The sequence below is a fragment of a genome, unplaced genomic scaffold (assembly GCF_019419815.1).
Source record: "Pyrus x bretschneideri cultivar Hongxiangsu unplaced genomic scaffold, Pyrus_bretschneideri_v1 Contig7, whole genome shotgun sequence".
NCBI lineage: Eukaryota > Viridiplantae > Streptophyta > Magnoliopsida > Rosales > Rosaceae > Pyrus > Pyrus x bretschneideri.
Window position 1 is genome coordinate 11,167,749 of NW_025999809.1, and position 20,984 is coordinate 11,188,732.

The following is a 20,984-nucleotide window of genomic DNA, read 5'->3' on the forward strand; positions in this document are numbered from 1 at the left end:
TACAATTAGGTTATTCTTTTTAACGAGAAACTAAAGATTGAATTAAGGACATCTTCTAACATAAAAAGGTAAAGTGCCACTAAATAAGAGATGTTGGTGTTTCAATCAATATAATTCATACTCCTTGGGTTCCTTTTACGTTCTTAAGGCCAAAAACGACCACAACCCCAGTTTTACGGTACTTGATCAACCAAGAAATACAATTTGTAATAACTTACATGACGCAATATGTCATTCTAAATCCATTGAGATTATCTTTAGTAGGACATAGTGATGGTAAGAATAGATTAGAGATATTTAAAGCTCAAAAAACCCCGTTTATAACCTAAAACTAGCTTCCAATCTAATATCCCATAAGCATGAAATTCAATTAAAGTAAGTGGTAGAAGGTCCAATGTGAGGAAGTTTTTTAGGAGAGAAATTTTCGTGCAAGCAGTTCATACCTCTAATCATCTCTCTATCTCACTTTTCACGTTATACAAAAACTATTTTCGTTAGCGAGCCCTATTAGCTACTAAGCAACACTTTTCTAAATATCGATCTAGGTGGCATCTAGGCGTTGGACAGTAGAAGACCGATGTGATTAGGCTAAAACGTGGAGAAAAATCAGTTAGGGCCTAGGCAGATTTAGGCTAGGTGGTGCCTATGCAGATTTAGGGTTTCGTTGTGTTTAATTCTTTTAAATTAAGTTAGAGAGCTTTCTGGGTAACCTACCTAAAAAGAACCCATATTATTTATCTCATCATTTCCGTGTTTTTCTTCTCCTTGTCCCTCCACATAGACGCATTCTCCCTCTCTTTCTCACTCTTTGCCTCCGCTCGTGCCGACTGTGATTCTATCTAGGACGTCTCTCGCAGATGTGGATGCCTAGACTCTCATGCCATCGCCTGAACTCATTATGCAGCCTGCTCAAACTTTGTGAGTAGGTTTTCAATTTTTTTTTTTTGTTTTTTTATATTTTAATCTTTAATTTTCTTCACACTACAATTGAATGGTGTTGAATTCTAGATGCACGATCCCATTTACACATATTGATTCATTGAATCATTGATTAATCTGTGATGAAAGATGATGTCAATTTAGATTATGAATTATTGAATTTTCAATTTTGGTTTTGGGTTTTAGGTTTTTCTTATTTTTGTTGCATTGGCCTATGATGATGCTAATGTCATTACGGTTTTAAGTTTTAACTTTCCTAAATTCTCAATACAAGTATATTTTCTTTAGAGTGTAAGTAGGCACCTATTTATATGTTATGTAATAAAATTAATTAAATCCGCTTAGTTTGCCTATGAGTTAGGTCTCAGCCCGACTATCGTCTGACGTCTTTTAGAACATTGCTAAGCAGTTGTATTGAAACGAAAAGGTCATCATTTTTAGCCCATGTTCTATGAATATAAGACTTAGAAATATCATTCAGTGCAAGAGTTCACAAACATCTTCCTCTATTAATTACAGGGCACCAATATTCTTAAGGCCAAGAACAACTCCAACCCCAATAATGTGACCAACAGAACCACAGGCCAATGTATCAGCAAGTGTAAACCCAGCTGGGTCGCCGGTCTGCAGCCCAGAGTCCCTTGTTTCAAGCTTCAATCCTGCCGTTGACTTCCTGTTTGCCGACGGAGCCAACCCAAATCTTCCGGCAAACAACATTAGGGTTGTTGTGGTCACCATTATCTGTCCAAATCAAAATTGATTAATAACTTAATTACATTCACATTCCACTATATGATCTGGTTTTTGTGCATATAATTAAGTGAAATATTTGCTTACCAAATTGGTAGGTGAGCCGATGAAATCGCAGCGAGCTCCTAGAGCGCCCTGCCCCTTGCGCCTCATCGGTTGAACAACTGCCTGAAAAACAAGGAACGCATCAATTCAACTTGCGCACTAGTTTGCCTCGTAAATGGTTTGTAGTTCAGACAGTTAATAACATTCACTCCTCTATGTTCCACTATATTCAAGACTACAAGTACTCCAAAAGCATCTATACCCTTACACATGTTGCACTCGATATTTTGTGTTTAACATCCGCAATGACGCAACGAGAAACATGATAGACAAGGTCGACAAACGTCAAATCCTAGGCGTATATTCTACATCATGCCATGAAACACATTGAAAAGAACTTACCATGCTTTGCGCATTGGAGAATGAGATTTTGGGTCTGAGGCCATTGAATTGCGGGAGAGAAGTGGTCACAGTGGCAGCTGCCATTTTCTGAATTTTGTATTGCAATTTCTCTCTTTCTTTTGTTTTGATAATTTTATGAGCTTTTGCATCCCGTAATATTGTTATAAACCTTTTGAGCCACAGCCACACGAGCAACCTGTGGCTTCAGAATTCCCAGATTCGGATACGCCAGGATCCTTGCCTGCTGACGTGGCCCTTTGCCATTGGATTTGATCGTATTACTTAATTGGATAAGGTTCCGCGTGCTGGCAGCGGCTTCTGATTGCATTTGATTTTTGGATCTTCACATTAGGGCTTCGATTGGGCCAAGTTGGGCGGGGCTGGGTTGGCCCTGATTGACTGAAATTCAAATCCAATCCATTGATGGACCAACATTGAAGTTTTGAACAGTGACCGAGGGTAATATTGCCATTTCAGGTGTATTGTTTATGTTAATGATGATTTGGTTTCCCAGGCCCCCCTGGGGGGGAGAACAAAAGATTTAATCCACAGAGATACTGTGCAGGTGAGTGACTGGCCCCCACATTTACGTCTCTAGATTTCTGATTCTTCTGCTCGCATATATCATCTCTCAATATATCTTGCAAAATGATAAGGGTAATCTTGTCATTTCAAGAATAAATTGTTTTCATATTTGTTTTTATATAAATTTATGATACGGTTAAGAACATTTATCTAATAATGCTCTACCTCGAATGGTTGTTACTCTCTTATTAGCAGAACTTATTATTATAAGAAATGTGTTAGTAATGTAATAAGATATTTTGTTATTGGACATGAATATTTGGTATGAGAAATGACAAAAACATCAACAATGGAATGTCATTTTTTTTGTCATTGTAACAGTATCTCAAACCAATCATGCATTGTCATGTAAGAAAGTTAAAACGCTTAACAAAACGTAACTAACTTAAAATGCCGCCACAATATCAACCCCCGATCTACAAAAGACCTAGAAAAGAAAGGAAGATGAAATCCACAATGGGAGAAACATCTTATTCCATGCAAAGTGATGGTTAAATTTAGAAGTCCATATGATGTTCCCCCCAAACAAGACAACATGAATGAATACGTTTAGAAGAAGAAGGCAATCAGGCAAAAGGTGAAAAGAGAGGATTTGATTAATTAGCAGTAATAGATTCCTAAACCAAAAACAAAGATAGGGATAAAGCATATTACGGTTACAAAACCCCAATCTAATCATGTTCTCATCTCCTGCTTTTTCCCCCCACAGTGACAGCAAATAGCTTTTTGTACAAGCAGGTGGAATTTTGGCTTTTCTTGGCAGCAGTTTAATTAACCTCATCAAAATATCAGCTTCCCAGATACAAAGGCAGTAAAAGGCAAGCAAGTTGCCACCAAAGAGAGCTGGGATTTTGCTTGGAAAACGGAGGTGCTGCAGAGCCTACAGATCTGTCAAAAAAAAAAGAAGATAATGTGTGTATCAATCCATGAGCATTGTGTAAATAACATAGACACTTTGTCTTTCAGATTACGAAAACTAAATCGCGTCGGGGGAACAAGCGTACCCGGGCGCAGCATAGACGCATTTTCCTTGACCTGTAATAATGTGATGAAACTGATCAGTAGAGCAGAATTGAAGGCATAGATTCAACACTTAAAATGACGATATCAAGAGCAATATCATTCAAGTAGAGTTTGTGTATGATCCCCGAACGGAACTTACATTCTTGTTACTTATTGCTATGTGGAGAATCTAGAGATAACCATATAATCACGAGAATAATCTGAAAACTTGGTAAGATTGGCAACACTACCAAATGGCCATCGAACCCCTTTAAGAACACGAGCGCAGTGTGAAATGCCGAGTTAAAAATCTGGGACGAACTAGACCTTTGGGGTTGCAAACTCCAAAAGTGACGTAACTGTACCTTAAAATTTCAATTTCAAAGCACAATGACTAAGGGCCAGTAAATAATTCATTTGATTGTTTTGATACGAAAAATCCAATTAGGTATGACCTCAAAAATTGATCTCTAAGTTGTTCTAAGTTCGAATCCACGAGAAGATATTACAAGTGCCCCGTTGTTACAGTAATTACTATAAGGGAGAATGGGGAGATGTATAACTTACTTGGGTTAGTTTTAGTGACAGCAGCAGTTCCCCCAAAATTGCAGGCAATATCTGAATTCCCGTTCTGCTGATAATAATTATTGAAAGCGTAAGAGGCATGGGACACCAGAGTATCTGGTTCGTAACACGCTCCACCTTGTTGAATTGGCTTGCAGTCTGCCATTCCCAATCCACAGGCCCAGTCTAATGCATTCTGCAAATCAGCTTGGGAAACCCCGGGAAGGGCTACGCACCATGTTGTGCCATCAAGGAATGTTGTGTTCCCTTCTGGTGGTGACAATGTGGTGTCTGGTATTGCTCCATCTTGCAGCGCCACTTCCATTGATGAAACTAAAAATTTGCAGAAAGATTGAATAATGTTTCATCAGGGTGACTTCATTGGTCATTGTTTATATAAAATCTAACCAGGTCACGGACAGTTCGAGTTTATAAAATGATTGATCCTATTTGAAATTAGCTTAAACATATATATGCATTGGTCTGTCATCTGTGTAGCTCATCTACCATTATGTACAAGGTGGGTAGAGATTCAGTAAAATAAATCTTCAAGTTCAGGAAAACTCCCTACAAACTCAAGCAACAAAACAAAAAGAAAAGTGGATAGTAACCCTAAACTTGAATAATACAAGGGAATAAGTGGCCTGGAAGATCATGTGCCTCATGTCTTATAGGCAACATGGACCCCCAATAAAAGTCAGAATTGGCATCAATAGAACTCACAAAGGATAGGAATTTCAGTAGGTTTGTCTAACTATGATATCTCTCACAGCATGTGGTATCAGCATGGAGTCAAGCGAAACCAATATACAGGAATATTGTGTTTTTATGAGTAATACCCTACATTCCATGACACAGGGGTGCCTGCCTAGAGACTACTTTTTCTTTTCTTTTTGGTTCAAAAATTGGTGACAGAAATAGAAGGGTTGGCCTACTTCCCAAGCAATTACATTTTTTTTCCCTAACAAAAAATCCTTCCCTTGCTTATAAAATATAAATGGTTATGGTAAATAAAATATAAAAATTAAAACTTTTAGTACTAGATGAGAGCATGATCATCCCTTTATCACATAAAATATTGATGCAAATCTCAGAATGTTTCTCTCCAATATTTTTTAAATAAAAATAATTCTGTAAGCTTCAAATGTCCATATTCAACTGTATGTTTTCTGGGAAACAGATCATAAAGCAAATATATAAACCTGACCAGAAACTGCCAACTTCTAAACAACAAGATCTCAAAACAAAAATACAAAAACAAATAAATAGCAAGAAAAAATAACATAAAAACCAGTAAACTCGAAAGCTAGCTTTGCTTTAAACAGAAAACATGAAGGAAACAGGAGAGAAGTTACCCAGATGGCATCCCATGAACAAAAGGCACTGCAAAACCAAAACCCATAGCTTCTTTCCCATGCTTGATGATAACATTCCTCACCCTTCTCCAAGAAAACAAATAAATATATGAACAAAAAGAGGAAGAAAAAAACCCTCAGCAGAAAATATACTAAATACAAAATTTAAAACTGAAAGCCCCACTACTCTCTCTCTCTCTCTCTCTCTTCTCTTTGTGTTTAAGAGGAGTGAGAAGCATTTGAGAATAAATGGGAGGTATAAATGCAAGGGTTTGTTGAAGAATCTGCAGTTTCTTGAGAGGGAAATTATTTCTTTTTCACTTTTTTTTCTTTTTTGTTTTTGAGTACTCAAGAACGTGACAAATGCTTTCAGAAGCTAAGTAATTCACTCTGTACTACTCACTTTTACAATTTTAGACATTTCAGAGTGAGGCTTCAGAGTTCAGACAGCTAAAATATGAAAAACTTTATTCACAAGGTGGTGGTAGAGTGCCCTCTCACCCATAAAAGAAGAGATTTTTCAGTATGACTATCACATGAAGTAGTACACCATATGTCCCTATATAAATGGTAGATTATGTGTGTTAAAAGATAAATAACTTAAAAATTAAAATTTTTCATCACTTGTATAAAAACATGTGGTGTACCATCCGTTTTTCCGTCACAACTAAAAATTCAATATTTAGGTCTTGGTTTAATTTTTCAATTCTCACTCAATTTCTCATATGATATATTGTATCCATACCACCACCCCTTGGATTTTCTCGGGAATTTGCATGTTTTGATGAAGTGATTTTTGTCCACGAACTTTGAAATTAAGGAAACCTACTGAGCAAGTACTGGCCGGGTTGAGTTCTGGGCTCAATTGGGTTTTGTTTTGAAGTGGCCCAATTTTGGGGACAGGGCCTATGATGTGGAAGATGAAGTTGGGTCTGGTGGGCTATGCTTTTGTCCTTATAATCATTTTTTTTAATTTTTTTTAAGTGAGCATTTTTGCTCACCACTATAAATTATGATGTATGCGATCATACGCATAACGGTCACGTATACTTTACTTAACTTTGGTAAAAAAAAAAATTCAAAATTGAAAAAGAAAAATTTAATGTGAAAGTTAACTAAAGTTAAATAAAAGGTCACAAATAATTAGATGTATGATGAACATACAACATAGTGATGATGGTGAGCAAAAATGCTCTTTTTTTTAATACATAAAATCCCCTAATAATTTGATAACGTTAATGAGAAACATTTCAAGAATCAAAATTTTACTAATGTTGGCATAGTCAGAATGGTTATAACATTTGAGTTTGAGTTCCCATCTTGTTAGTTTAGAGTTAGTTTAAATAGCACAGTGCTTATGTAGAAAAGAAACTCCCTGCTTATATAGAAAAGAAACTCCCCACTGGTACTACGGTAATAGTCAAGTGCAAAGACAATTGGAGTTTAAGTTTTTTATTTTCTTCAAAACTAAACGTAGTTTTGATTGACATATTCATGGAAAAAAAAAAACATATAGTCCTACTTACCTTTTTTCCCCCAAGTGTATTATTAATGTGCTAGAAAAATTCTTTATCTTTAGTTTTGACGACAATGTACCTATAAAATAAATAAACGCCTTAATCAAGGTCAAACTTCAAAACCTCACGAGCCCACATAAGAAGTAAAACTCTTACACAATGGTTATGCCCACTCGAGGCACCTTAGTATTAGTAGTGCTCAAGCATTGCTCAAGTGATCTTGAGATGGCTCGAGCACAATTAAGCAGCCTCAAAATTGTGCAAACATTGCTCGAGAGGAAGAATCAAATCACTTTCCATTCTAACATGAACATTGATGTATATTAAGCATATCAGGGAAACTCCTTTGCTAAAATTACTCAGCACTCAGCACTTAGGTTTTGATGTTTACATATGGATATGTGATTGATTTATGAGCTAGCTAGTGTTTGGTAACCAACAACATATACAACAAAAATTCATGTACAGGCTGAAAAGATACTATGAATTCAGTGGCCTTTTCTTTAGAGCTCAGGACCATTCAAACTACAGAAAAAAAAAAAAAAAAAAAACATGGAAACCAATAAATAAAGGCCAGGGGAAACGATAACCCTGCAGATTTGGGGTTACAGAAAAATCTTGCTGCTGCATGATTCTTGCTGGTAGCTTCAAACCTCTATTAAATAGCAGTGAGAAACACTGATAACCTGCAGATTTTGGGTCACATAAAAATCTAGTTTCTGCCTGATTCTTGCTAGTAAATCCACATTGCAAAATCCTCATTTAACTTGGAAAATATTACCACTCGAGTCATAGTGCTCAAAGCCTCAAACCAATCTTATGGGAAATTTTCTGAGAAGTACCCAATTTAGGCATTTCAAAAAACTCTTAGGGCTCAACTCCCGCTTAATAACTATTTCGTTTTTAATTGTTTCACATTTAAGATTTTGTTTTCGTTCATTATTCCTCATTTCTTAATTCAAACTAATCAGAAGCTCTTGTAAACCTATCATATTACCTTTATGGACTCATCATTTCACCCTTATAGACTTATCTTCTTTTGAAATTGATTGGTCTAGCACTTAAATGTTATAAAATCATTAAAGAGTAATACCATTTATACCATATTTTTATATCACATTTCTATATCACTTTAGGTGGCATCTGATGTGGACAGCCATATCATTCGAAAAATTTGCAAAACCCAAGAAAAGGAAGGAGAAAGACTCCTCGTATATCACAATCATAATTTTATTAACTAGTTTTTCTTAATTATTAATTTATTAAATAATGAACTAAATTTAAAATTTGATTAATTCAAATGATGTGGCTGTCCACATCAAATGCCACCTAATTTGGTACAAAAATATGGTATGAATATCATTACTCATCATTAAAACAGTCAAGTTTTGCTATTCCTTCCCATGACCTTTTTCATCTCTCATTTCTTTATATTTGAAGCACAAAATCACACGGGCCGTTGAATCAAAATCCAACGGCTACAAACAAGGGATCCGTCTAAAAGTTATAATAATTGTAGTCGTTAGATTTTGATCCAACAGTTCATGTGATTTGCTCAGGAAGCTCAACTTCCTAAACTCAGGAGAGAATCTTGATCCATTTCCTTATATCTGAAGCACAAAATATTAACCCTAATTATTCAAATTTCTCCATCAACCTTCTCTTGAAAATTATGTTAACATACATGTGGCACCCACTTTTATGGGAAAAAAAGTGCATCCATTCAACAACTTGCTACGCACAAAAGTTGTGATTACAAATATAATAAAGTTGACCAGTGACCAGTTCCCAGTTTGATCTCGTCTGGGCTCAATGCTCCCTCACCATTTAGGAGAATACCGGAAGCCAAATCACCAGCTGCAAATTGCGTCATTTGTAAAAATAAATTATATAATTCTGCAAAAAATACATATAAAACGTTAGACAGCGGGACAAAGTCTAGCAGTTAGATGAGCAATCACAGCAGATCGAGCAGACATGGAAGCGACGTCAACAGCTTCGGGAACATCAGGTGTGCATATTTTTATGGTACCAAGAAAGAGAGAATTCAACTTCCATACTTGGATTCCAAACCCTAGTTTTTTTTTACTATTTTTGGGTTGTTCTTGGTTGAGCCATTACGTACCACACACCATTAGGGTTTTAATCATATTTTTTTATTAAATTAGTAGACTATCGTACTGACTTAATATAATATAGTCCCAAAAGTCTGTTTAATATTAAATTTGTGTCATAATTTTCAACTAATACAGCATTTTTTATATGCTTTGTTGAGGAAGAATTTGGCTGTGCCATATTTTTTGTCCGTTTGTCGGCCTATCAAAACAGCGGGAATATTGGTGGCTTGTTCAATGTGCTTTCTCATGCATTTTTCCTCTGCTACTTCCTTGAAATGGTCATTTGTTTAAAACTTTTAATCCTAATATACCATTATTGTTCCATCTCCCCACTACATTTCATGTATTTATATAATTACGTTGATTAATTTATTCACCATGCATTCCTCACATATATTAAACTCCTGAGGTTGATGTGAAAAGCATAATCTTTCTGCGGAAATCTCTGTACTTGTAGCATCTTAAGCTCCTAGCAATATTTTAATACATTACCCCTTTATAGTAAAATGGTTATGGTGGTTTGAACATGTGGAATGAATACATATAGATACTCCGATTAGAAGATGAGATTATGAGACAAAAGGCTCGAGATAAAAGGGGTAGAGGAAGACTTGGAAATAGACTATAAGAATAGACATGGGGTACTTAGAGTTAACGGAAGACTTTGCACAAAACCGATTACAGTAGCGTTCTAGGATTCATACACTGAAACCATTTAGTGGAATAAGCCTTTGTCGTTGTTGTATGCACTTTTACTAAAATACATTATTAATTTTATGCAAATGTGGGAAGAAAAATTAGGTGAGGGCAATTGATCTAGTTTCCATTAACCTTTATCGAATTACAGGTAGAATGGGGGACCGATAGGTTTAGAGCATCCAACACATTGAAAGGCTCTCTTATATATATGGTATGGATAATGATCAAAGCTTGAATGTGATTGGCATAGATATTTGTTCGCTTGATACTTTTTTGGTCTATTCCAACCAAGACACTTTTGATTTTGTTTCCATCGGTTTTGTGTACTCTTAACAGTTTAATCGATCAATTAGCATTTACAAACTTACACCTTACGAATAATACTATAAACACCAACTGTTTTCTCAACTCTCTCAGACAATAAATGTTTCAAAAAAGTTTAGCCCCTTATATACATATTCCTACATCCATGGGCGGATCCAAGGGAGGTCCTATGCGTCACGGGATCATATGGAATTCGGAATATAAGGGTGAAAGGTCGCCGGAGGACCCTAAGACTATCTGGTATGGGACTTGAGAGAATGCCCACAAATTATTTAATAAAATGCCTCTCTGACAAAATTTGGCCGGCTTTAGCAGGTGATGCTCGACGAGCCTCGGCATCATGCCTTGGAAGTTGTCGACAAATATAAGCATAACGACATGCCCACCTAGGCAAAATGAAAAATAAATTTTGCACTCAGTGCGTGAATCTTCTATAACGAGACTCTATGAGGTTAGAGTCTTAGATCCGCCACTGCATATATTAATATTATGTGATCAACAAACATAATTTTAAATACTATATGATATCATGTCGATAAACCATACAGAGAGCATATCAACAACATTAATAAACAATGAAGATCATACTATCGACATCATAATAAAACATAAAATTGTCTTTGTCGATCAAGCAGCTATAATGGACATTTGAGACATTTTTCATGTCATTATTTTTACTGGTTTAGCAATTCTTTTTCACTTGTACTAGAACTGCACTGATTTCCCCAAACAGTTGTTGTCACTAGTACAAAGTGTGCCAATAATGCACAATTCATTATTTTTCCCCCAGTGAAGATGTGCATAATTTTTTTTTATGAAACTTATTTTCTATGGTTGATAAGATTTTGTCTCGTTCTCTTGTTGCAGAAGGAAATAGAGAATCAACTGAGAAATTTGTGACATTCGAAAACAAAATGCGTATGGTACAATTGATTGAGGTAGACTTGTCTTGTAAGATATCTTTGTGAATCAGAAAAAGTGAATGCAAAAGTCTCACTGATTACTTCTGGTTTAAGGTTCATTCTTCCAGTGACCAATTATTAATTAATTATTAACATGTTCTATAACAGTTGAAGAAACAGAAAGATACTTGAGAAAATTCCGAACAGCAATGGAGTTAAAAAGTTTGTGTTGATGTGACAGATTTACTTGTTCATATTAGTGCTTGATTAATTGCTTAATTTCACGGTTTAGAAATTTGTTTTTTTGTCAAATAACGGTTCAGAATTTCGTGCCCTTGTTATTTTTTCTGATCAATTATTGAATATTCCACCAGTTAATAATTTTGTCTACCTTTCAAATGCGTCCAAAATTCCTAAGACTGTTAGGTTTGTTTGCTTTTTGGCCAGATAAGAATATTAACATAAAGATAGCTAGCTACATTAGGTTATGAGGTTGCTAAGTACTATGATTAAGATAAAGCTATCACATTCTTTACTATAATTAGACTTAATGTCTGAACTGATGGCCGGAAACAAACCTTAGTGGGGTTTGGTTGTTAAGGTGCCGCGTTTATGAATGCTCGTGCATGTGTTTATAGTATGAAGTTATTTTCCAAACATGAGCCATTGAGTATTTAGTTTGTCTATAAAATACAAACCTAAGTTCATTCCGATACGTTAAATTTACACACTATTACCATTTCACTTTTTATTGACTTGTTCTTGTAAACAAACTCCTAATACTCAATTAACTTTTCGAGAACATATATTAGTCTTAAAATTTTACTGTGTTTGTTAAGATCGATTACCGGTTAACCATATGTATTAGAGGTTAACTTGGTTATAGCATTTCTAGTAGCTCTACCATGAAATGATTGATTTAGTTACCATTTAGGGTTGTTGACAATGTGCATGCTCTTCTATTCAAGTTTGAATTCTCTTATTCATAAGTTGAATTACATAGATCATAACATCTTTTTTTTTCAAATTTACCATTGTATTCAAGTGACTAAACAGTTAAAGTCTGGTTCTAATAATCTAATAATTATTTGGTGGTTCAAGTTAACAAGCCAACATTAAATGTGGGTTTTTGGTTTGCACTTTTGGAGTGTCAAGGCTCAAATGCAAGAACAATCCCACTTGCTGCACTTTTTGCTGGCCTTTTCCAGAAAGTAGGGTTTCTATGCAGACATCATGGGGCCCTTTTCATCATCTTCCTCTCAATCTACTTCTCCAAAAGTGTGAACTAATATATTTCAGTATGAAATAAATCTAATAATCTAAAATAATCATGTAGGCTTTTAAGAGTCTTGTTCTTTTCAAAGGAAGGGACCCAGCAGAGAGCACCTCCCAATCAATCAGCCTCGAACAGTTGCAACCCATCTCCCTCTTTTGCTTCCAATCCTGCTGACATGTCATGCTTTCACTGTTTTTTTAGGCCATGTAGAATTGTACCATCGATCTGATCTGTCTCCTTCTTGCTGGTTAGTCGGCTTCAACCTCCTAATCAAATTCAAAAGACATTTGAAGGTGCACATGGAGTTGATTAACTAAACCCAACATGCATGCAATCCGCTACAACTTATATCCTCGTGACAGACTTGACTGCAACAAGGTGTATATATAAATTGTTATGTATATTTATCTCTTTCTTCACATGATGCAAGAAACAATCTTAATTAATTAGATTTTAACTCACATCGTCGAAAATTCAATGTAGTTTATTGCAAACGAACCTTTATTTGCTAATAGTAATTATCCACTATCCTCAGAAATTTCGTGTCCTTGTTGCTGCGCCATGCCAGTGTAAAAGAGCATCTTCAACTGCAATGAATCACTGCCATCTTTTCTAGTTTTAACCCATCTAAGCATCATACGCCATAATTTGGCATTTTCATGTCATACTTTTGATATATCAGTTTTACTTTAATCTCTTGATTATTTATTTTTCCAGAGGTTGTGACTTCACTATTTATTCCACTATTTACGCTTGGGCACTTATAATGGTCAAGAGAGTTTACTAATGAATTCGAGGTTTTATGTTCAAATCTCTCTCTTTCGGTATCACTTGTGTTAAAACATGACATATTAAGCAAAGTCACTTGTCGTTTCAAATATGATTATTTTCTGGCGTACTAAAATTAGGATTTGACTACAATACTTACATGTATTTAATACAATACATCTCAACTATGACCTTAGATGCATAGGCAAATACTCTTAACTAACAAAGCTAGTCAATCAAATACTGCGATGTTATTTGATCAATCAAATTAACTTGGTGTCTCTAGTATCGACGAGCAATCATTTAGCATTGGAAACTATTTGACACTTCGGTTTGGAAATGCTCCATTGATCAATGACATTAACCTTTAGAATGACATATGATTTTCAAGAATTCAAATTCTCAAATCAACCATTAAAAATATAAACATTTGAAAATTCTACTTCAGCCGACTACTGTAGGATGCAGCCAATGAGTAGATAAATAGAGTAGAATTCTTTCTCCTCCAAATTCAGTCTCTTCTTATTTGAACGGTTACGATTATGTCATGTCAACATCTTGTGTTTACTTCTGTATGAGAAAAAAAAAAATAAAAAAAAGCTAAGAGAAAAGTGAGAAAGGAGGGAAGGAGAGGGAAGGGGAGAGGAGAGAATCCTCAATTAATGTATTTTACTACTATCATTATTAGTTTTCAATACTAACATATATATATATATATATGGTAATGGTGAAAAGGAAAGAAATTTACTTGGAATGAGTTTACCATTTCTGTGGCACTCTCGTCCAATATGTCATATTATGTGTAAATTTTTTTTTCAAAAAACATAGTATTATAGCACGGAAACGTCAAATGATGCTGAATTCCCATACAAGTTGCTTTCGTGAAAGAGAGAAATGAACCAAAACAAGCCATGCGGCCGGCACAGTGGGCCATCAACAATTTAAGAGCATAGAAATGCGTCCTTTTAACTCAAGATATTGGTAACAAAAACGCTAGGCTGAAGAACGATACACGTTTTCTTCGGAATCTCATGCAGATACGTACCAGACATGGTGTGGCTTGGAATTCAAAACCAAAACTCGACATATTGAGAGGAATGATCATCATCTCCTTCATCAAGTTGGTACCTTCTTGGCCCGCTCCGTACAATAACTCCTCTGCAACTCCTACCCCTCCATTGTTTTCAGTAGGGGCAGCTTTCACGTCGCGTCATGTTCAATCGTGTTTTTTATTTGGATTCAACTTCTGTTTTAATTGTATTTTGACAAATGCCTTGACGATAGCAACTCGACGTGTTTCTCAATCGTATCGTGTTCAGATAAGGTAATTATGCGAACATTTTGTTTCAAATGATATGCATTTGTTTTTGTAAATGTGAATCGGTCGACCGTATGGTCGATATCATTGACATTGTATTCTTCGACGTTATAGTTATCGATGAGGGTTAGGAAAGTGCAACTAGGAAAATTTTTAACATACCATAAGACAATAATTTTAACCATTACATGAGACGCGTTCACACTTTCCTCTTAGAATATAGTTAAATACTTACAGTTGAATCTGCAATCTACGTCATACATTATTGTACGCAAAAATTCTCATCCACACTTTAGGTTTGAAACATGAAATCAAAGCATGTATGTATTTGTACTTTAATTTCTCTCTTAATTAGTTTCCAAATCCCTTTTTTTCCTTTTTAATCTTCACAGCTGAAACTTCTGAACACTTAACTCACGCACATCAAGGATCAGCATATCTTTCCCGAACATTTCATGAGCTGACTGTTACGGTCATCAATAGGGGCACTTCCGACATTTTATAGTGAAACCGCACGTGTAGTAACTTCCCGGCGCTACGGGGCGGAACAGCGAAGACCACCATTCCCGCACGTGCATGTACTCTTATTTCCTCACTCTCAAAAAGTTGATAAATTTTGATGTGTCACCAATAACAAATAAGCACATTAATCAACACTTAAATAATATTCTAATCATTAACTTCTATGTCGTTTAGTTTACAAGCCTACTTGTATTCCTCTCTTAGGAGTGAGCTCAATATTGCAAATAATGTATCTTATTCATACAATTCTATAATCGGATTTGTTCAAATTTTTAATCTTCATTAAAAGATCATTCCTACCAAAAATCATTTCAATTGGAGATTGTTTAGTCATTTAAATGTATTGGGCAAATCAACAGAGTAGGTACTAAGTAACATATTCATGATAAATTGTCCATTTGATTAATACTTTTAGATGATTAAACAATCTCATTTGAACGATCTTTTGTATGAGTGATTTTCAAATGAAGATTAATAAATTCAACGGTTCCAATTGTTAATTTCATTCGGTCAGGATATGTTATTCACAAATAGCGAAATATGTACATTGGGGAGTGCAAGTATTATCCAATATCTATAAATATCGAAAACACAAGCGTGGAGCCAAAAATAATCAAGAGGCGACACATGGATTTTTGAGTGAAAAGGACAAAATTACCTTCGAGGCACACCAGAATTCTTACGCGCGAGCAGTGGACAATCATTCCTCAATCAAGTCAAAAGTGCCCAAATAGGTATTTATTTATAACCTATTTCATCCATCCCTCATCATATCTTCTCTACAAGGTAACCCCTAAATCATTCCTTTTTTATTATATTATTTAGCTAATTAATTGATTAATTATTCAATTAATTTGCTAATTAAACACAAATCATGAACTTCACCCACAAAACTATCCAAGTGGCCCGTCCATCTCCTCCCAAGGTGGCCGGCCACACCCCTATATAAAACCCCTCATTCTCTCCAAAACTCAATTCCGATTCTCTTGCTAAATTCTCAAAATTCTCCAAACACTTTTCTCTCAAAATTCTAACTTTGGCATCGGAGGTTCTTCGGCCAAAGCCCCCCATTCATCGTGGGCACATGAGGCTCTTGGCCTTGACCTAAGGTGTTATTTGTTTTGTAGGTGTAATTTTGTCCAAGAACAAAGAGGAAGAAATTTGCATCCAGAATAAGTCACACGAACTCTTTCACGTATTTAATAAAGATAAACGACATAATTGATATGTTCCATTTTCAATGGAATGACTTATAAGAGCATCTTCAAAGAAGATGTCAAAAAGTCCACATCAGCAATAACGGTAATAAAAGATATCCCTAGTCTTTTCCAATCAAAATGTCAATTCCTATTTGACATGACATGAAAAAGGAAGCAGAGAAAGTTGCTGTCAAATTTGACAACAGCTTCAAATCTATTTTTAGTAATTAATAAATGCTTTTCATAATTTTAATACTTTTCTTTGGTTTCAAAATACTAATTACAAAAATAAAAAGTAAATAATGTAATAAATAATGTTTAAATTTGACATATCAGTTGAATAACAAAATTTATAAAAAAATTAATATGCGACATAAACCTTCAAATTTAAATTTTATGTTTAAACATTGACATTTCATTTGAAGATGGTTTAAGAACCCTCTTCCCGTGTGACACACTCCCATAAAGTTACCGTTTTACCACGGTCTTACATTACTGCCTAGCATAAATACCCCAACTACCTTCCTACTCTCAAACCTCAAAACAGAGTAGTGTGTTCAGCAAACCAGCTCCTCAAACCAAAGCCCCTCTCTCTCTCTCTCTCTCTCTCTAGGTTTCATACTTTTCGAGTATAAACCCTAATTCTGAGGCCCTTCCTGAAAAAGCCTGCTGCTGCGTTTAACCCTCGCGTTCAAAGCACTCACTTTCTGCAGACGTACGGAGGTCCATTAATGGCGTCGCTGCTCCGTTTGAAGCTTCAAAGTCATAAGCTTTGACCTAACCACAAACACAAAGCTTTTTCCAAGTTCTCTGTATTAAAATCACCTTTGCCCACCACAGAAATTCGCCAGGAATCTTCCATTTTCTTCTTCGTATCCGATTCGCCGAAAACAGTTCCTTCCATTAATTCCTCCGCGGAATTTATGTGTAAAGCTCTCCGCTTGTTCATTTTTTCCCATAGGAAATTTTGGATTGTGTATCCATAAAAACGTTTCATTTCTAAAATGTTAGAGCGTGATTCGGATGGTGAAGCAGTAAACTCGAGTCACAGTTCAATGAGCAGTGAAAGCTGCAGCAGCTTCAGCCGCCTTTCTTTCGACGCCGCCACCACCACCACCACATCCGACCTCGCGGCAGAGACATTATGCCTCAAGCCTCACCGCTCCTCCGACTTCGCCTACTCCGCCATTCGCTCCAAAAAAACTGCCCTCACTTTCCGCGACTTCCACCTCCACCGCCGCATCGGCGCCGGCGACATCGGCACCGTCTACCTCTGCACCCTCAGAAGTAGCGACTCTCCAAGTCCGGCCGATCAGGATCCCGAGTCTTCGTCTTCCTCGTGCCTTTACGCCATGAAAGTCGTCGACAAGGAGGCTCTGGCGCTGAAGAAGAAGGAGCAGAGAGCCGAGATGGAGAGAAAGATCCTCAAAATGCTCGACCACCCGTTCTTGCCTACTCTCTATGCCGAGTTCGAAGCCTCCCATTTCTCCTGCATCGTCATGGAGTACTGCTCCGGCGGCGACCTCCACTCCCTCCGCCACAAACAGCCTCACAAACGCTTCTCCCTCAACTCCGCAAGGTACATTTTTGAATATTCCTCCAATAATTTAAAAAAATAAAAAATGACCGCCATTTTTTTTTTTTTTTTTTGTATTTTGTATTTTTGTTTTCTTGTGAATACATCACTCAGATTAGATCATGAGATGTTCTAATCTTGTCTGCTTTATCTCTCCGCTAAGTCGCCTTCAATCATATTCTTTGGTGCTAAAATTTGTTTAACTCGGATGAGTCGACTCGGTTTAACTCGGTTTTTTTGTCCTTATCTGCAGGTTCTACGCTGCGGAGGTTCTGGTGGCGTTGGAATACCTCCACATGCTGGGAATCATTTACAGGGACCTAAAACCCGAGAACGTGCTGGTCAGATCGGACGGTCACATCATGCTCTCAGACTTTGACCTCTCAATGTGCTCGGACGCAATCCCAGCCGTTGAATCACCCGACTCGTATCCCGACTCCGCAGCCTTTTCGACCCCATCGCGCACCCGCCCGCACCAGACCGTAGCACTCACCCCCTTCTCCTGCCTCTCCAACCGGCTGTTCCGGTCGCGCAAGGTCCAGACCCTCTCCCCCAACCGGCTCTTCGTCGCCGAACCGGTCGCAGCCAGGTCGCAGTCCTTCGTCGGGACCCACGAGTACGTGACCCCAGAAGTCGCCTCCGGTGGGTCCCACGGAAACGCCGTCGACTGGTGGGCCTTTGGCATTTTCCTCTACGAGTTGATCTACGGGCACACGCCGTTCGCGGCCCCATCGAACGAGACCACCCTGCGTAACATTGTGAAAAAACCTCTAACATTCCCAACCTCCACGCCTTCCAGCGCGCTTGAGGGCCACGCTCGGGACCTCATTTCCGCGTTCCTCAACAAGGACCCGGACCGGCGGCTCGGGTCGAAGCGCGGAGCCGCTGACGTCAAGAAGCATCCGTTCTTCAAGGGCATCAACTTGGCGTTGGTACGGTCGATCGCGCCGCCGATGATCCCGGGTTTGATAAGAAGGCAAAACACGACGCCGTATTACCAGGCCAAGAGCGAGGATGGACGAAATAACAGACAATCGACGGCGTTCGATTACTTCTAAGAAGCAACGGCGGGTTGTGCGCCACGCGTTGAGACAGTCCTGCCAGATTTTGTTACTGGCCGGTGACAGTTGTGTATATTCGAGCTGTCTTTTGTTTCCTATTTTTTTTTTAGTTTTCATATATTTAGGTAAATATCTGGCAATATGAATAAAAGAGCCGCATTGCGACGGTGGTATTGTACACGTAGGTAAGTTTAGGTGTACAAGGCAAGTAGGAGCCTAGAATATTTTCTGAATTTGTCTGATTCAGAAGTGAAGAACTTGCATCAACATCTCACTTTCAATTCAAACATGAGTTTGATTCACACTCCGTGTTCTGAGAAATAACCATCTAAAAAGAGGAAAAAAGGGGATTTGCTGAAAGGTTGAGGGAATTAGTATGTACTGAGTAGCTTGAATGCAAAGACTCAAATTCTAGGCTATATTCATAACTCAAAGGCTGAGGAATGAATAAACTAAAAGAGAATTACCAGATACAAAATATGGATGACGTTTCCATAATTGATGGTCGCGGGTTTTTTGTCCCTAAATTCATGTTTTTTCGTGTCTTTTCTCTAATTTATCAACACATATCATACTACTTAACTTTATTCTTAACAGAAATGCTAGCTAAATTCGCTGATAGGATTTTTACTACATGTAAAAGTAAGGATAAAAACACTTCAAAATATTTGTTAGAGGATAAAGTAATTATAATATAAACAACTCAAGTAATGCGGTTCTTTACGTAAATACAACGAATAATTTCATTCGTAATCTAACAAATCGTGGCTGACATTTGTGGCTTTGAAGTTGACTGATTTGAGTGCAGCGGGCGATGCATGTGTGGATCTCAGAACATAAATTATTACACAATATTATCTAATTCGTCATTGATGAACACTCAACCAAAGAGACCGTGTTGCTTACTTCGATAAGTGCGGAAGGATGCGAAGGCGGTGAGTGGGAGTGGGGGTTTGACGCCGATGGTGGTGGGTGATCATGAGATTATTCAGGCGAGAGAGAGAGAAACTTGGGGAGGTGTCAGCGGCAGCGAGTTCGATGGTTGATGCCAATGGTGGGGTGCGTAGGACTTTGGTGGCTGCTGGTTTATTTATTTATTTTTAGTATTTACTTTTTAATTATTAAAATCTAACGGAATTAAAACAGAAGTTAAGTAGTATGATACGTGTAAAAAAATATTAAAAGAGACGCGAAGGAGAAACGAATTTGAGGATAGCAGATTTGTGACTATAATGACAATGCGTGTTTATCATGTTTGTCAAATTTTGATGATCGATTGAGTTACGTCATAATGCAGCCGACACAAGATTATTTCCAATTTATTTTTTGAAAAAAAACATGTTACTTTATCTGGAAGATGAGAAGCTTTGTTTACAGTCAAAATTCCAAAGAACATTTGACTATTTTACATGCAATTAGCACTATCTCTAATAAGTGGAACTTGTTCTGTGTAAAATATGAGAAAGTCGTACCCGATGAAGAAAAATGCACGCTTTGAATTCCACAATCTCCAATTAAGTTCCAATTTCCTACTTTTTCCTTTCCACAATCTCAGAATTTTATTATTTTTTTACCGACAACTTAAGTACTGGTTTGACATGAACTCCGATATAGTTTATGGCAACAAGGTCCAAGGTCGGTTCATTTGTTTATATATAGAAAAGAAGAAAATATGTTATTAAGCAAGGACGGAGGCAACTAAGGTCTGCTGGGGGCAGCTTCCCCACTATGTTTACATAACTCTACACAATCAAGACGCATCAACTTGATCGAAGAAAAGAAAAGCAATAAAATTGCGGAAGAAATTTTACTATCATGAAATTTTTTTTTTTCGAGTTTGGAAGTTAAAGTCGCCCTTGTTAAAGAAGGTTTCTAGGTCCGTCCCAGTTGTTAAGGCATTTGTTCATTTTGCTGGCTTCAAAGGTTTTGTGAATGTTCATTATTCTTTGTTACGCATCGTAACATTATTATTTTATGTAACCAAGATTCAAACCCTACCGAGTGACTCATCATCAAGCTTCCTAAACCTACTACACAAAGAGAGCATCCCGGACCTACTCTCT

The 20,984-nt window shown here is 36.9% G+C and overlaps 3 protein-coding genes across 3 annotated transcripts; 1 reads left to right on the top strand and 2 right to left on the bottom strand.

Annotated features, from left to right (window-relative positions):
- Positions 1-1,386: 1,386 nt before the first annotated feature.
- LOC103966064 (photosystem I reaction center subunit psaK, chloroplastic) lies at positions 1,387-2,298 on the bottom strand. The gene is made up of 3 exons (XM_009379191.2): positions 2,137-2,298; positions 1,777-1,857; positions 1,387-1,680 (listed from the first exon to the last, which is right to left on the bottom strand). Exons 1-3 carry the CDS (start codon positions 2,218-2,220, stop codon positions 1,453-1,455), a joined length of 393 nt encoding a protein of 130 aa, XP_009377466.1. The 5' UTR covers positions 2,221-2,298; the 3' UTR covers positions 1,387-1,452.
- A 996-nt stretch (positions 2,299-3,294) lies between these two features.
- Positions 3,295-6,148, bottom strand: LOC103966065 (PLASMODESMATA CALLOSE-BINDING PROTEIN 5). Its single transcript, XM_009379192.3, has 4 exons — positions 5,643-6,148; positions 4,291-4,620; positions 3,726-3,756; positions 3,295-3,609 (listed from the first exon to the last, which is right to left on the bottom strand). The coding sequence occupies exons 1-4, from the start codon at positions 5,716-5,718 to the stop codon at positions 3,510-3,512; spliced, it is 537 nt and encodes a 178-aa protein (XP_009377467.1). The 5' UTR covers positions 5,719-6,148; the 3' UTR covers positions 3,295-3,509.
- A 10,669-nt stretch (positions 6,149-16,817) lies between these two features.
- LOC103966066 (protein kinase PINOID) lies at positions 16,818-19,225 on the top strand. Its single transcript, XM_048574158.1, has 2 exons — positions 16,818-17,863; positions 18,114-19,225. Exons 1-2 carry the CDS (start codon positions 17,289-17,291, stop codon positions 18,916-18,918), a joined length of 1,380 nt encoding a protein of 459 aa, XP_048430115.1. The 5' UTR covers positions 16,818-17,288; the 3' UTR covers positions 18,919-19,225.
- Positions 19,226-20,984: the final 1,759 nt, after the last annotated feature.